This window comes from Saccopteryx leptura, chromosome 6 (assembly GCF_036850995.1).
Source record: "Saccopteryx leptura isolate mSacLep1 chromosome 6, mSacLep1_pri_phased_curated, whole genome shotgun sequence".
In the NCBI taxonomy this organism is placed as follows: Eukaryota; Metazoa; Chordata; class Mammalia; order Chiroptera; family Emballonuridae; genus Saccopteryx; species Saccopteryx leptura.
Window position 1 is genome coordinate 8,582,147 of NC_089508.1, and position 16,417 is coordinate 8,598,563.

Sequence of the window (16,417 nt, forward strand, 5' to 3'; positions counted from 1 at the left end):
GTAGGTGGAACAAGATGATGTGCCTCTCCCCCACCCCGCCCTCATCAATGAAAACAGGATTTTTGTTAATGTAGGTGCTGACTAATCCCAGATGACCCTGGTGTTCAAGACATCCCAGCCATACATGTGCGTGAAGGAGCAACGGAATGATTCTAGACTCTCACCATCCTAGAGGGACAAGCTGTCCCCACCAAATTCCTGCTCTTACCCCACCCTGTATTTGAAAGAACAGTGGACAGGGATTCAGCTTGTTCTTCATGTCTCCAAAAGACAGGACTGGGTGGGAAAATAAGAAAGCAGACTTCCTCTCAATACAAGAACTTACTAACAGTCGAAATTTTGTAAAAAAAAAAAAACAAGATAGGCTGTCTCTAGAGCAGCAGTTCCCAACTGGAGATGACCTTGTCCCCCGCCAGCGACGATGCTGAACATCCTAAAATTCAAAGAACCCCCCAGAACAGAGAATAATCGGCCTGAAACGTCACTAGTCTCATGGCTAAAACACTACAGGTAGAGCTCCCTGTCACTGGAAGCATTCCGTTATAGACCAGATAACGTAACAATAACCAGGACATACATGACTTTCAAACCTGATGGGAAACAAATTTTAAAAAGATTATCTGTTTCAGATAACTCTCCAGAGAAAAACAGGGATGTTAAAGTGATGATGATTATGATGATGGTGATGATGATAAACATTTACTGAACACTGACCATGGGCCAGACATTGTATCAAGTGATGAATGGACGTATTTCACACTTAATTCTCACAACTACCCTAATGAAGTAGCACTCTTCCCTGGTTTGAAGGTGAAGTTAGGTTCCCTAGGTCACACAGCAGCAGTCAGTCAGTACCTGAGCTCAGATCCACCTCGCTCCAATTGTACACACCCCGGTCTGGGCCATAAATATGAAATGACTTTCACAGCTTCTGCATTCTAGAGAAAGGAAGCCGCCCACATTCTAGAAATGCGGAACAACGTCTGAATATCTCTGTACTCGCTGCTAACCTGGCTGGCTAGGAGAAAGGGGAAAGGATTATTTGAAGAAGTCCTGTGATGAAGGAGAGAACAATTATCCTGATTGTCCCCAATTGACTACTTCTGTAAGAGCCAAGAAGCTCTTATAGACCCAGGGACTCTCAGTCAGAAACTGAGATTAATGATGACATCCCTTTATCCACAGGCGTGAAAGCTCAGGATGGACAGACGTTTGAACAGCCCCGACTGGGAATCCTGCCCTTAACAAATACACTAGACGCAGATACATGGTTTCTTGGCTGCCGACACTCACGCCCATCTGTCAGGATGGCACCGTGCCTGCTCACATGTTGGTCAAACTGTCACTAGGGCATAGGTGCCAAGCAATGATAGTTTTAAATGGGCAGCTTGCATAGCGCTGTAAGAGCTTGCTCTTCTGCGGAAAAATAAATTCTCTGCGCTAATACCGAAGGGCTGCAATCACATATGAAACAGTCTTGGTCAGTGTCAACACTGCGGTGGAAAAAAAGATCTAGGATGGAAGAAAAGACTCCGACTAAGGAAGCGAAATCAGACAGAAAAGGTACTTGGAACGCAAACACGCGGCTGCCCGACATCTTCTCACACTTCCCATCTCCCCTCAGTTCCTGTCGTGCTGATCTCTTCTGCAGTAAAACCCTCTGCTCACAGCCCTTGATTTCTTTTTAACAGCACAATACACTTTTCCATGCTTTCAATTAAAAAGTAGAAATGCACTGATATTTAGTAGTCTGACATGAAATAAGTTCTCTTTATTGAGTGGTTATTTTTTAATGACAGAAGTCTGATCTATAGCCAAAAAAAAAAAAAAAAATCATTTAAATATACAAAAGAGAGCTGAAACCAAATGAGACTGTCATAGATAAATTTTTAAAAAGTATAATCTGTTCGAGGAAAAATATAAAGAAATGCAATGAGTGCTGAGAAAAAAATATTGAGTATTTCCGTCACAATAAATTAGGACTTGGGGCTGTCACCTGTCATACCCCCTACCTATAATTTTCCTACACAGTGTCTGGTTCCCATCCTACCTTTAAAGAACTTTGGATCAACAGTGCAGTATCTAATGCCCTTACTTCCCAGAAATGCTTCCCTAAGACTTAAAACCCCAGTGCTGCCGTTAGAGCCATTTGTCCTCATGCAGTCCTTGGTGGTTCTGAGGAACAGCTGGTCATCATCATTCTCTGTATAGTTCTCCAGAAGCAAGTATCAGGACACACTGATTAACCCCCGTCTCCTCTGCCATAATAAACAAAAGTGTTTCCATTAACTTTTCCTCTTTGGACCAACTTCCAACCCTGTTTTTATCCTTTCAGCTGTCAACTCTTAGGCCCTTATTAGGCCTGATAAGAAATGTCATTCATCCACATCAACCACGAGCCCAAACCGCCCCCCAAAAAGAGAAAAAAACCCAAACTACTCTTTACCCACATGTACAACTTACTAAAAGTAGCATTAGTATGGAGTTTGAAAGTCCAGCAGATTCTCAGCATCCATCACTGAAGACAGCTGCAAAGCCTAAAATCTACCTTTATTCTTCTATGAAATACTAGGAACTTAATATTCTGAAGTGACACCAGTTTCATAGCTTTCTGAAAAACATACATTACACAAGGTGGTAAACCAAGTTAAGGGTCATGAGTATATACTGTTCTTTCAACCAACCTATTATTTCCTTTCCCCCATGGCCCTAAACAACTTGTCTTAAATATCATTTATCCACTATCAATTTCCTGCTCAAGAACCGACAGTACCTTCCTAGCAGCCAACGGAACTGATTATAATCTCTACAGTCTAACCAGCAGTCTTCCACACACATGAACCAACTTCTCTTCCTTTACTTCCCTCTCCCCCCTTCACCCGATGACTCCCCAAACAGCCAGGTCTTCTCACCTTTTGCTCTAGGACCTACCTTTGCTCATGTTAGTCTCTAAATGGTTCCCCACTCCCTATCAAAACTAGACTTACTTTCACCAAGACTCAAGCCATGTCATACCTTCATGAATCTGTATTAACTGTCATACTTAATTGCTCACTCATTTCTGGTCTTCATTCTGGTATGCAGTTTACAGTGTATGCCCAACTGATTGTTTTATAAAGGTAAATAAAATAATTTTTTACTTTTTGGAGAAAGGGTAAGCTTTCCAACAAGCGATTCTGGAATAGCTCGACATCCACAGGCAAAAGGAAAAGAAAGAACCAAAACCTAACCCCCACATCCTATATAAAAATTAACCCAGAATGACCCTAGACCTACACGTAAGACATAAAACTGTGAAGCACTTAGAAGAAAACAGGAGCATCTTCCTGATCCAGGGCTAGGCAGAGTTCTGAGACATGCATGATATCAAAAACACAATCCCTGTGTCAGTAAGTTAGTCTTCATCAAAAGTAAAAACCCTTATGCTGCAAGACACTGTGAGAAAACAAAAAGAGAAGCCACAAACGGAGAGAACATATTTACAAATCATATATCTGGCAAAGGACTTGTATTCAGGACACATAAAGGACACTCTAAACTTAGTAAGAAAACAAACAATCCAGCTACAAAATGGGCAAAAGCAGTGAATACAAAGTCACTGAACTAAGACATTAATGGCAAAAGCACATGAAAAAACGTTCAACATCATTAGCCATTAGGGAAATAAAAATTAAAGCCATAATGAGATAACACTACATCCCTATTGTAACAGGTAACAAATATATCGCCAACACCAAATGCTGACAAAGATTCGGAGAAACTGATGTCTCGTGTTGTGATGACAGGACTGTAAGATGGTACAGCTACTCTGGGGAAGTCTGGCAGTTTCTTAATAAGTTAAACACCTACCCTATGTCCCAACAGCTGGACTACTAAGCATTTATCGTAGAAAAATGAAGACATGCCCACATGAAAATCTGTGCGTGCATGTTAGCAGCTTTATTTGTAATAGTCAAAAATTAGAAATAGCTCACATGTCCTTCAAAGGGTGAATGGTTAAGTATAATGTGCAAAAGACATCAATGGACAAGAATAGCACAATTATCAAAACTAGGAAATTGCATTGATACAGCTTTAGTAATTAAACTAATTTGATTTTCAGTTTTTACACTCTTTTTGTTTGTATTGTATCTAGTTCTAAGGCATTTTATCATGTGTAAAAATTCATGTAACCATCACAACAATCAGGATACAGAACTGCTCTATGACCCCGAAGAAATTCCCTCATGCTACCCCTTTATAGTGATGTCCTCACGCCGGCAAAAACTAATCTGTTCTCCATCTCTGTAATTTTGTCATTTCGAGAATGTTGTATACATGGAATCATACAATCATACAACTTTTTGAAATTGGCTTTTTTCACTCAATACAATGCCCTTGAGCTCCATCCAAATTGGTGCATGTGTCATGTGTCAGTGATTTGTTTCTTTTTGTTAGCAGTACTGTTTCATTATGTGGCTATTCCCCATTTTATTTAACCATTCACCCACTGGAGGATGTGTGCAGTTGTTTCTGGTTTCTGGCTACTATAAACAATGCCCCTGTGAACATCATGCACAGGTCTTAGGGTCAACAAAAGTTTTTACTCCTCTAAGCCCTGGTCGTTTGGCCCAACGTGTGGAAGTCCTATGTTCGACTCCCAGTCGGGGCACACAGGAGAAACGACCATCTGCTTCTCCACCCCTCCCCTCCTCTCTCTCTCTCTCTCTCTCTCTCTCTCTCTCTCTCTCATTCTTCTCCTTCTGCAACCATGGCTTAATCAGGCGTCCCCAAACTACGGACCGTGGGGCCGCATGCGGTCCTCTGAGGCCATTTATCCAGCCTCCCGCTGCACTTCTGGAAGGGGCACCTCTTTCAGTGGTGGTCAGTGAGAGGAGCACTGTATGTGGTGGCCCTCCAACGGTCTGTGGGACAGTGAACTGGCCCCTGTGTAAAAAGTTTGGGGAAGCTTTAAATGGTTCAAGCAAATTGACCCAGGTGCTGAGGACAGCTCCATGGCCTGCCTTCTGCGCTAAAATAGCTTGGTTGCCAAGCAATGGAGCACTGGGTGGATCCCCGTGGGAGCACCTGCAGGAGTTTGTGTCTCTGCCTCTAGTTTTTACTGCTCTTCCAAAATGTCCAGGGGAACGACTTCTGGGTAATGTGTGAGGCATATGTTTAACTTTTTAAGAAACTGCCTATCTAATTTCCCAAGTGGCTATACCATTTTACATTCCTACCAGCAACATGAGGTGTATAATAATTTCAAACTCTCAATTTCCAAAGTATTTCCTGAAAGCCTGAAAAAGCAGAAAGATTAAGCCTGACCTTAGTTTTTAAAAAATAAATTTTTTTAATGTTTTTCCTAACTTCTTTTTTATCCCCTCTAACAAAGAATTATGAGATATAATCTGTATGTTGATGGCTCTGTTGCCATAAAGTAAACTGTAAACTGCAACAAGAGGTGAAGAAAGCCACACTGCCAGAAGAAACAGGAAAGGTTTATGCTTCTAAGTCCTCCCAATACTGTAGGAAGACTAAAAGTTTAACAGCAGTTTCCAACACTCAGCCTTGTGAAATCTGATCACAACGCATTTATACATAATACCATCAAATAACGACATTTGTTCAGCTGTTACTTGGAAAAACAATTTGAGAAAAGTAACTAACCTGAAATAAAGCTACAGTTATCTTGGATTTCTAATCTTTTTTTTTATTTTAAGCATAATCGACAATTAGATAAGCGTCTCTCGGGGGTTCTTGACAGGAGGAGCTATGTCCACAGCAAACCTATCTGCCCCACTTGCAAACAGCAGCAAGACCTCTCATGTGTAAAGAGAAAATGCGATAAAGGCACAGGAGGAAACTATAAAGCCCCCAACAGGGTGGGATGGGGTGGCCCTTGTTCCTAATGACTTGCCAGTTCTCTAATTTAGTCCCTTGTGGGACCAACCATCTTGTTCCAGATACTGAGCTCCACAAGACAAATGTGGCCTCTTCCAATAAAGTATGCATTTGCTTAAAAGGTAGATGACAGAACACTCCCAAATCTTAAAGCAATAACCTTGCAATTTAATTATCTAACTTCCATCTATTATATCTTCTCACTTAATGTATATGGCTTTTGATAAACATTTAAGTGCATGTTTAATATTCATCCCAAATATCTGCCAATGTGAGCAGTGTCTAATCTTAACTTCCAAATCCTAGTGTATCGGTTCCGTTCCTATGGGCCAGAGGCTCATGAACAGATAGAAGTTACTGCAAAGAATCAGCAAGAGTCACATACCTACATGAAGACTAAGTAATATGATTGACAATGTATTTTTCCCAGCTGACAAAGTTGATGCGGCCAATAAAATTCTTAGTAAGTTTACTGAAGAGTATTACTAAAAGTAGTTACTCGTCATTAGTATTTACTGGTAAATGCTAAAAATCTAACCCTTTGGGGGGGGAAGGGCACACCTCATCTCTCTCTAGGCTCTCGAGAACTTTCCTTTTAAAGTGTTGCCAACACAGCACTCAGAACGAGAACCTTAGAACGTGCTTGCGTTTGAATGCAAACATTTACGACAACATTGGGAGAGATGGAGAAGTAACTGGGAAAGTGCATGAAATTACTTCAAAACCCCAACCTCAGAATGCTAGATACTTGAGTATAATACAGGAGCTGGGGAAGGGGGCACAGCTCACTTTGCATCTTTATGATGTCAAGTACATATTAATGGTAGTTTGGTCAAAAGAGCCAAATATATCCTAGAGTACAAACACATCCTGGCTAGCTATACCACCTACTAAATGCTTTGTAAAGATTCTACCACCTATCTAAATTACTCTTACGCCCTTGTTCAAAATTCTCTATTTGCTAAATTTTAATAATAATGTAGTTTTTCAAATGTGTCCTATACATTTATTGACTTCTTGTGTGCTGGATGTTATATACCTGAGATTAAAAAGAATGACTTCTATTAATTTAAAACAAGGAAAACTGCCTGACCAGGTGGTGGCACAGTAGATAGAGCATCAGACTGGAATGCAAAGGACCCAGGTTCAAAACCCTAAGGTTGCTGGTTTGAGTGAGAGCTCTTCCAGCTTGAGCATGGGGTCGCCAGCTTGAGCATGGGATTATAGACATGACCCCATGGTCGCTGGCTTGAGCCCAAAGGTTGCTGGCTTGAAGCCCAAGGTCACTGGCTTGAACCCAAGGTCGCAGGCTTGAGCAAGGTGTCAGTCACTCTGCTGTAGTAGTCCACGGGTCAAGGCACATTGAGAAAGCAATCAATGAACAGCTAAGCTGCCAAAACGAATAACTCATGCTTCTTATCTCTCTCCTTTTCCTGCCTGTCTGTCCCTCTCTCTGTCTCTGTCACACACACAAAAAAAGAAAACTTACTTCAACTAAACACTGCAGCAGCAAGAAAAGACTGTACCCTAGTAGTTCCTGGCACACAGTAGGCACAGTATATCTAAAGAGTCCACTTCCACTCAGTTTGAAAATTAACCTCAGCAAGCAAGTAAAACATCCTACCGGTCTTTAAAATATTCTCCAGTCCTACTCAGTTATCAATCCATTCTCTGGACCCATTAAAAGCAATTTTCCTGAAAGCCTCACCCATACAAAGAGGCAGAATTGAATGCCCATTAAGTTCACTGCCTGATATATGAAGACATCAGCACTAGCACATTTGTACCAATTCAGGAGTAATCCTTCATTTGATATAAGATAAAATGTAAAGCTTTGCTTCATTTTCAGTTAAGTTTTATTTTAGTCTCCGAATCAAAATTCTATTCATAGTAAATTATCTTAGTAGGGATGGCTTTAAGGAAAAAATATAGTTGTCAAAATAAAAATCTTGTTTTTCCTTTTCTAGACATGAGGGATATTCACTTATTTATTATTTCACATTAGTTCCTTTAAAAAAAATGCTGGCCTATTCAAGAAATTTAATTTTAGGGGCTGTCAACATTTTGAATTCATTACTGTTATTTTTAAAATATACACTTGCATCCTGGAATAAAACTTAGCCTAAGCTTTTCATATAGCCATTTCCTGGGCACTAACTAACTTACTACATGCCAGGTTCTATCCTTGACACATGACTACTCCATTATCTCATTTGTTTAACAAATATCCTCTCATAATCTTTGCAGCACTGAATATAAGCCATTAATCTATAAACTTGATACAATTTGTACTAGATACTAGTATTAAATTGATAGTAATGCTTAACACAAGCTTATTGTTATTAAATGCAAGCTGTTTTACTGTATTAACACAGACTGTGACCAGCAATGCTGAGATGCAGAGACCACCACCTGTGGTAGGTGCCGCAGAGAAAGCTGTTCTTGCCTTCTTAAGTTACAGCCCCTTCTCTAGGTGGCAGATAAACATAACCTTATCTACCCAGACATTTAACTCCTATTACTCCATGCCATTTTGAACAGCACAAGCATAATCTGAATAAAATAATTATATAAAGAAGTCTTGCTTCCCTCCAAAATTGCTTTAAAACTGAAGACTACATTCTCCCCCAAAAGTATCACGCTCAGCATATCTTGAAAAAGTAAGTGTCTTCATTCTGAACTCTGAAAAATAAATACTGCTGCATAATGCCTTTTCACTTGCGAATTTCAGACTCAACAGACGGGCAATTCCAGTTTTTTGTTTCTTTTTTTAAGGGGGAGAAAGGAAAATAAAGACGCTCTTCAACAGTTCCCGAAAAGCACCGCCCTCCCAATAGCAAAACTATTTCCAAGCTGTTCCCACAAAGGGAGATGGGGAGGGAAAGGAAGAGTCCATACAGAGAAAGATAAAAATGGTTGGCTTGATAGAGAAATTAAAAGAAGAGTGGGTTCAACAGAAACCTGCCAACCCCACCCCCCCATCAGCGACTCTGGTGCTGTTCGTCGAAATTAACTAATCAGCTAAGAGTTTTGAAACCAGGGCCAAAACCTATTTTGATGATAGGAAACCTATCTGCTGCCCTTGAATACAGCTGCGTCAGTACGGGGTGGCACCCCGCCCGCGAGTGGGGAGAGATCAGAAGAGGACCTGTCAGTGGGTCACGAAACCCCTTCCTTGTAAAACTCCCACGGGGCTCCACCCACTGACATCAGACCCCCAAGCGCAAGCTCCCTCACCCGGACCCGGACAGGTAAGCCCAGGGGCGGTCCCGGACGCTGTGCCCGACGGGACAGGCTCCTTCGCCCCCTCTCAGGGCTCAAGTCAAACGTCACCTCCTCTGAAACGCCCTCTCCCACCCCCATCACCCGGGCCCACCATCGCCGGTCCTCACTGCAAAGAACTTTCTCAGCATCTGCAAATGACCGTACTTGCTTCTCCTCCGTGTTGACCCTCCCGAACGCCAGCTCCGTGACAGCAGAGGGGGCTCATCGGTCCAGCCCGGCACAGACCCCATCTCTCAGGCCGGGCTCCGAGCGCGCACCACGCCGTCCCGAACGTGCAGCTAAGCCTGGAGGCCAGCCTGGGCGGGGGCCGGCCCGGCCGGTGCGGGCAGCCCCGGGCCGCCGCGGGGCCTACGGGACACCGAGCTGGAGGGGATGCCCGCACTGCGCACAGCACCCCGGGGCCGCCCCAGGTCCCAGCCGCCCGGCCGCCCCGCGCCGGCCCAGCCCGCGGCAGCCCCCTGCGTGGCCCCCGTCGGCGCCCGCAGCCCCCCTACCTGAAACCGCACAGCTGTCGCCGTCTTCCCAGTACGAACTTCCCGCCGCTTTCGCCGACTCGCAATTCCGCGGTGGCGCTGACCCCGTCACACTCGGCAGTATGGGGTCTTCCCATTGGCTCGGCGGCGAACGAGAGAGGCGGGGCGAGTGGGAACGTCGCGGAGCGGGGCGGAGCCTGTGCCAGCCCCTCTGCCGCATTTGAAATGCCGGGAACTGGGAGCCCGCGCTCCCACTGCATGCTGGGAAGTGGAGTCTTTCACAGTCGCAGTAGGATTCCCCCGCCTTCTGCCCCGTGGGCTTCTGGGAAATGTGGTCTACAGGCTCCGAGTCAGTCCTGCTCAGAGGCTGTACCCCTCGGTGCATAGCAACCGAAGTAATTATTGCCAGTGTTCTCAGTGGCTTGATTTATTAAATAAGTGTTGACAGCAGGTTGGATGTAAAAGTTCCCACTGGCTGTCTCCTCTGCCTGTGTGAACTTGCGTTTCCCACCTCTGGTGCACCTGCACCGCACTGGAATGCTTGCGCCCCAGCAGCTGCTTCAGTGCACGAGGGCCTGGCTCCGGAATTAAATAGCCCAGCCACTAGTTCAAATCCTAGCTCTCCTACTTTATAGCTTTGTGACCTAAATTACTTAATCCCTAGGAGTCTAAGTTTCCTGTTTCTGTCAGGACTGAATACATCTATAGACAGCGCTTTGTACATAGTAAGTAACCAATAGTAGAGAGGATTATGTTATTCTGCCCCACTCCCATTGCCATGTATCTAAAGCAGGGGTAAACCTTTTTATACCTACTGCCCACTTTTGTATCTTCTCTGTTAGTAGTAAAATTTTCTAACCGCCCACCGGTTCCACAGTAATGGTGATTTATAAAGTAGAGAAGTAACTTTATAAAATTTATAAAGCAGAGTTACAGCAAGTTAAGGCATATAATAATAATTACTTACCAAGTACTTTATGTCGGATTTTCCCTAAGTTTGGCAGAATAAATCTTTATAAAACAACTTACTAGAGTTAAATCTATCTTTTTATTTATATCAATACTTTGGTTGCTCTGCTACCGCCCACCCTGAAAGCTGGAACACCCACTAGTGGGCGGTAGGGACCAGGTTGACTACCACTGCTCTAAAGCCTGCCTGTCTTTCAAAGCCTCTTTCAATATCCTCCTAACCTTCGCTAGTATTTTATCCGTGATTTTCTTAGGCCACAGTTTGCTTTGTACTTACAATCAGTTGTCTAAGCCTCCATCACCCATAAGACTGGAAGCGTATTGTGGACTGGGACACTATTCTAGGTCAAAATCACCAAAGCCATAGAGATTTGCAATAAAGCTTATGAAACATAAGCTTCAGAGCCTCACTGGAACAGGTCCTTTCTAAAGCCCTGGGAAGAGCCTTAACAATGGGGTTACATCATTGTGTGATTTTGGTTTTGGTTTTTGTATTTGCCATGTAAAATATTTTTGTATGACTTTCCTAAAGAAGGCCTCCAAACCTGTGTGAACTTTAGTCCCCACGAAACCTAAATCTGTCAGTTGGATAGTGCAGCATTGTGCATGATGACTGACCTTTGCCCCTTCCAGATCCCATCACCTGCTCCCGCCTGCCCTCCAGCCCAGGAGGCTGAGCTGGAAAAACCACCACTTGAAGGCTCCTATGACCCCTGGCTTCTTTTGAAGTTGGCCAATGGGGAACACTCCCCAGAGGACTGGACAGAAAGACAAAGGTTGCTGAGGGTAGGTGTTCCCTGGGATCCTCGTTGGTAAGATCACCTTCAGTTGGCTGTGTCCCTTAGCTGAAGGTGACTGCTCCATGGCTCTCCCTTCAGCACACAGTGACATCTCCCCTCCCCCTTCATGCCTTAGATCTTCAGATGAAAAATCACGGGCTGCTGTTGCAACTCAAGTTCCTGTTCCTTTCCTGTGGTTTCCACCCCCACATCTCCTTTGCTAGTTGGCTCATTGCAAATAAACCTTCCTCAAATTATCCTCTTTCAAATGTGTCGTCTGCTTCCTGTTGAAATCCTGATGGAAACCTGCACACAAGGTGAGCACTTGATGAACATTTGTCAGCAAAGAGAGCTCAAAGATTCACACCTCTTATGTGTGTGGGATTCTCCAGCAAGACTCAGTGGACAGAATCCATTGAAAGAAAGCATCTTACACACATGTACACAGCACACCTACAGACACATGCTAAGAAGCCTTGGAACTTATCTGTCATGTTGCGGCCATGTTCCCTTAAACTCACCATACAAGTGCTGAAAACTGTCCCTGCTTCCACACTGGGTTGACAATGGGCTGGCCTTAAAACACAATTAAATCAGCAACACTACATGACATATTCCAAGGTAAGAATGGAATGGATCTGTCCTGGGGCTCATGGCTGCCTCGCCCTCAGCTGGGTGGCTTACTGTTAAACGCTGCTTCGGTGCAGCTATGTTCCAGGGCAGTTGCCAACTCCTCCAGTACCACCCACACGTGCTGAAATGTCTTACCAGCGCAGAGTGTGGCAGGACACCAGAGCCAGCCACCGTCACAGAGACGGCGTATCTGAAGTGCTGTATGTAGGTGAGGATCTGAACAAAGGAGATCTTCAGTGAATTTTGATGAGTTGACAGCTTGGTATCAAGATCAGTGTCGTGCAGAAAGTTGACCTCTGAGGACTTGCTGTGGCTGGACTTCAGAAGTTAAGAATTGAACTGGGAGGACAGGTTTGTGAATATAGTCCTGCCATGTATGTAAATTATCTCTATAGTCCAAACAGATGTTTACTGAGTACCTATTGTGAGTCAGGGATTGGGCTCACCACTGTGGACTCCGGGATCATCTCATGTTTAAGGAGGACCTACCATGCGTTAGGTACTGTGCTTTTTTTTACATAGAATAGCTCAATTCTTAAAGAGAAAGAAAAACTTTAAAGAGATAAAGGCTCCCTGAATACGCTTCTAAATATTGTTTTTACTGCCCCTTTATGCATAACTTCAATACATGAGGAGACTTCTTATAAAAAAGCAATTCCAGTCTGTGATAGAGATTTGTAAAGTACTGTCATAGTCAGGTAATGGGTTTCCTGGCTGACAGATCATCGTGGATAAAACTGGGTGACCCATCAGTGGGTTTAACCCAAGAAACAAAAGTTTCCAACCACCTAGCAAGGGCAGACCAGCTAAAAATCTATACATGGGATCTGTATTGATCGGTCCTTTTTTCTTTCCAGAAGCCCCTCCACCCCTGGAAACCCTACCACAAAGGCATAGAAAGGTCACGATAGTACAGGGAGGTTTGGGAAAGGGTGAGGAGGTTGGTATAGGCTGGACTATAGCAGAAACTCAGTCTGAAGTTCAAACAAACATGAGCGTCGCTAGCAAACAACAAAGCCCTGGCAGGCTGTGCAGTGGACGCGGGCTCCACCCATGAGTCATTTTACAAGTCCTTGGCCCTATTGCTTTCATCTGTAGAATGGGAACAATCATCCTGACCCAACCCGCTCTCTGTCTCCCCCGGCTGATGGGAGGTAGATGAGGTAATATATGAGAAGAGCTTTGATCTACCTGGAAGGCTGCTAGGGTGTCATTACTCAGAGTCATCAACCTAACAACAACCCTAGGAAATGTTACCTCCTAGGAGGAAGGGAAAGGGAGAGGGACGAGAAGCAGAATGCATTCAGGGGTCTTCTGAGGACCCTGCCCCTGGTTCTGCTCCTCCATCCCCTTGTGATGCCTCATTACATCCCAGGCACCCAGAGCCCTTACTTCCATTCCAGGAAGGACTTTTGAGCACTTACTATATGCCAGTCACAGTGTCCTTAACAGATTTATAATCCAGTGGGAGAGCAAGACGCGCCAATCCTACGGCTGTGTGTTTTGTGAGCACTTATGTGTTGGAAAAAAAACCATCTCGTGTAACCTGGGGACCTCGGTGTCCAGAAGAGGGGACAGAGCCCCAGAGAAATGATCTGATTTGCTCAAGTTCACACTGCAGTGACCGATAGAATGTCTGACTCTCTGTCACCCTGATGTCAATCGCAGTTGCTGATGTTGGAAAAAGTAATGAGACAAGAGCTAGCTGTAGGCACAGACTCTGTGGCAGGAGGATGCAGGAAAAAGAGCAAGCTGTTCTGCCGGGCTTCACAGACAAAGTAACACTGACCAACAACTGTGCTGCACTAATCTAGAGGCTCCCACAGCTGCAGCAGTAGGTCCTTTTAGATTTCATGACATAATAGTTGATGATTATCGATTATTCTGAGGTCAGGGATTTAAAGTTTCAGAAAAGTGTTCCTTGCTTCTCCTTTTCTTCATCCTGATAATGATATCAATGAGGATGATGGTGGTGATGATGATGGTGATGATGGTGATGATGATGATGGCAACTTCTGTTTTTTTTAAGTTTTATTAAGCATTTTCCAGGAACTGTGCTAAGAGTTTACAAACAACATTTCAAGAAACCTTCACAATAATATGATATTTGAAGGTTGATATTCTCTCCTCCCCGCTGCAGAGATAAGGAAACTAAAGCTCAGAGAAGGTAAGTATCTAGCTCGAGGTCGCACAGCTAGTAAGAGATACAGTTTGGGTTTTAAGCCAATGTTTCAGCTGACTCAAAAGAACAAATGCTTAGCCATTCTCCATGAAGCGCACAACTGTTCGTTCACCATTTCATGTTGAGCTGGTTTTCGAGATGCCATCCTTAGAAATTTTAATGTGTGCCCCTCCAAGAATGAATTGTTGCACAGTGCACCAGTGGATCGCTGGGAGCCCAAGGTGGTGGCAGCTGTCTGGGGATGGGCTGCTTTCTGCCACTTGTCAGGAGGATCGGCAGGTATGGTCTCCTGACACTCAGCACGGGTTTCTGCCCCTGCTACTCTCCCTTCCTACTGCAGGGGCTGCAAAGCTAAAACTTGCATGTCCAGACACCCTAGTGCTTAAGGCTCTGGATGCAAATTAGGTTCCCTCAGTTAGACTCCTCCAGGAAGCTCTGAAGGGCAGAACGCGGTGTCCTTACAGTCACAGAGCTGTGGGACATCTCTGCAGCAGTGCTCTAGTGCCACATGTCTAACTTCATGAGCGTCAGAAAGCAGTTGTGCTGGTGGCAGTAGCCGCTTCCTGATCTCTGGGTGCAGGCACAGTTGGGAGTTTGTCTAGTAAAGAATTTAACCCTGCTCCAAAAAAAGGCTCTGGCCTTTGTCCTCAGCTTCTGGGAGATGATCACTAAGACCTTGGAATCTCACGCCTGAAAGGATTATCTTTGTTTGCTGAGGAGCCTGGGGGCACCGATATGATTTAGGGCAGGGGGCTGGTCGTGCAGGAAGGACCGATGCCACTTGTCGTGGGTGCCTTGCGTCATGCTGTGTCAGTCAACCTGCGGAGGGACTAGAGCCTGAGATCAGCCCACTGCCAATCAACAGACCCTTGTGATGAAGCCCTAACAAAAACTCAGGACACTGAGGCTTCGGTGCCTGGTGGGCAACACACCACGCACGCTGTCCCACGTTAATACTCGAAGAGTGAGGTTGTTGTAACCCCACGGGGAAGAGGACAAATAAAGCTCCCCATCTGGAACCCATCAGGCTTCTGCTCTTGGCCAGTTCCAGCCTGTCTTCTTTCCCCGCAATAAGCCATACCCACGAGTATAACAGCTTCCGGTGAATTCTGTGAGTCCGTCTCACGAACATTGAAACTAAGGGTGTTTTGCAGTTGGTGTCGGAGTAAGGGTGGTGGGCTGTGTTCCCTCTCTCTGTACGGGTAACTGGAACTATGACAGTCTTCTGAAAGGCTCCAGCTCAAAGGCAGCCTTCCTCCCCCTCTTCACTGTGGCAGAGCTGGAGGATTCCCGGGCAAGGCAGGGGTGCGAGCTCCAGCGGGTGGGTTCCTGCCGGCCCGGCCCGGCCGCAGCTTGTAGGTCCTCCACTCTCTGTGTTAAATCCCTTTGCGCTTGAAACACCTACACTGGTCACTGTGCCCCGTGGTCAACTACTACAGAAGAGGAGCTGTCCCTGATAAATGACATCTCTCATCAATTCTAGCACGCAAGCTTTTCACCTTGTAATGTCTCTAAAATTCAGATGTGTCTTGCAATCAGTGCCTGGTGATAATTATCAGCGATTTTATTTCTTCCTTATCAGTAACACATAAAACACTGGGGCATCTCACCCCGATGGGCTCCTGGATCTGATGAAATTCTGGGATGCCTGGCGTTTGTTTCGTTAGAACTTCACTCCAGCTCTCACCCCTCTTCTTCTGCCTTCCGCGCCCCAGGACGCACACTGGGTCTGACTCCCAAACTCCCGAGCGACAGACCCTTTCCTCCTTCCTCCCACTCCACACGTTGTTGAAAGCGAAAACGAACGTTCTCAGGGAGAAGAGACAAACGAAGTGGTGATGTAAGCAGTGCTTGGGTTTTACGGGTGAGACAGGACCTTCGCCTGGAGCCTCCTGCCGCCACTGACCTGCTGTGCGACTTTGTAGAAATGGGTAGCCTCGCTGAGCCTCCTCGTCATGTGCACGTGTTTGGTAGCGTTTGGGATTAAATGAGACAGCATGTGCAAAGTTTGGGGCCCCTAGCAGGCTCTCGGGAAGGTGGTTTCCTCCTGCTGCTGCCCGTCCCTCTCCCGTTCTCCTCCCTCTGAGCACCACGAGGTCCCCTCTTGTGTCAGTCCGTCTCCTGGAGCCAAGCTGCGGGCAGCTGTCATCATTCATTGTCAGAGCTCTGCCGCAGACTCGGGTCACATATACGTACATGTTCACACGCAGCTG

The 16,417-nt window shown here is 45.1% G+C and overlaps 1 protein-coding gene across 3 annotated transcripts in view; it reads right to left on the reverse strand.

The window, feature by feature from the left end:
• Positions 1-9,759, reverse strand: part of LOC136376545 (serine/threonine-protein kinase VRK1-like) — a 72,584-nt gene extending 62,825 nt beyond the window's left edge. Inside the window, exon 1 of one of the 3 annotated variants that reach the window (XM_066342671.1) lies at positions 9,663-9,759. Coding sequence is in view for 2 of the 3 variants with exons in the window: in XM_066342669.1 (XP_066198766.1) it covers positions 9,313-9,373 (61 nt within the window). In the remaining variant the exon portion in view is untranslated. Of the gene's footprint in view, positions 1-9,312; positions 9,528-9,662 lie in introns of those variants that run through there. The other 2 variants (XM_066342669.1, XM_066342670.1) reach the window with 2 other exon arrangements.
• Positions 9,760-16,417: the final 6,658 nt, after the last annotated feature.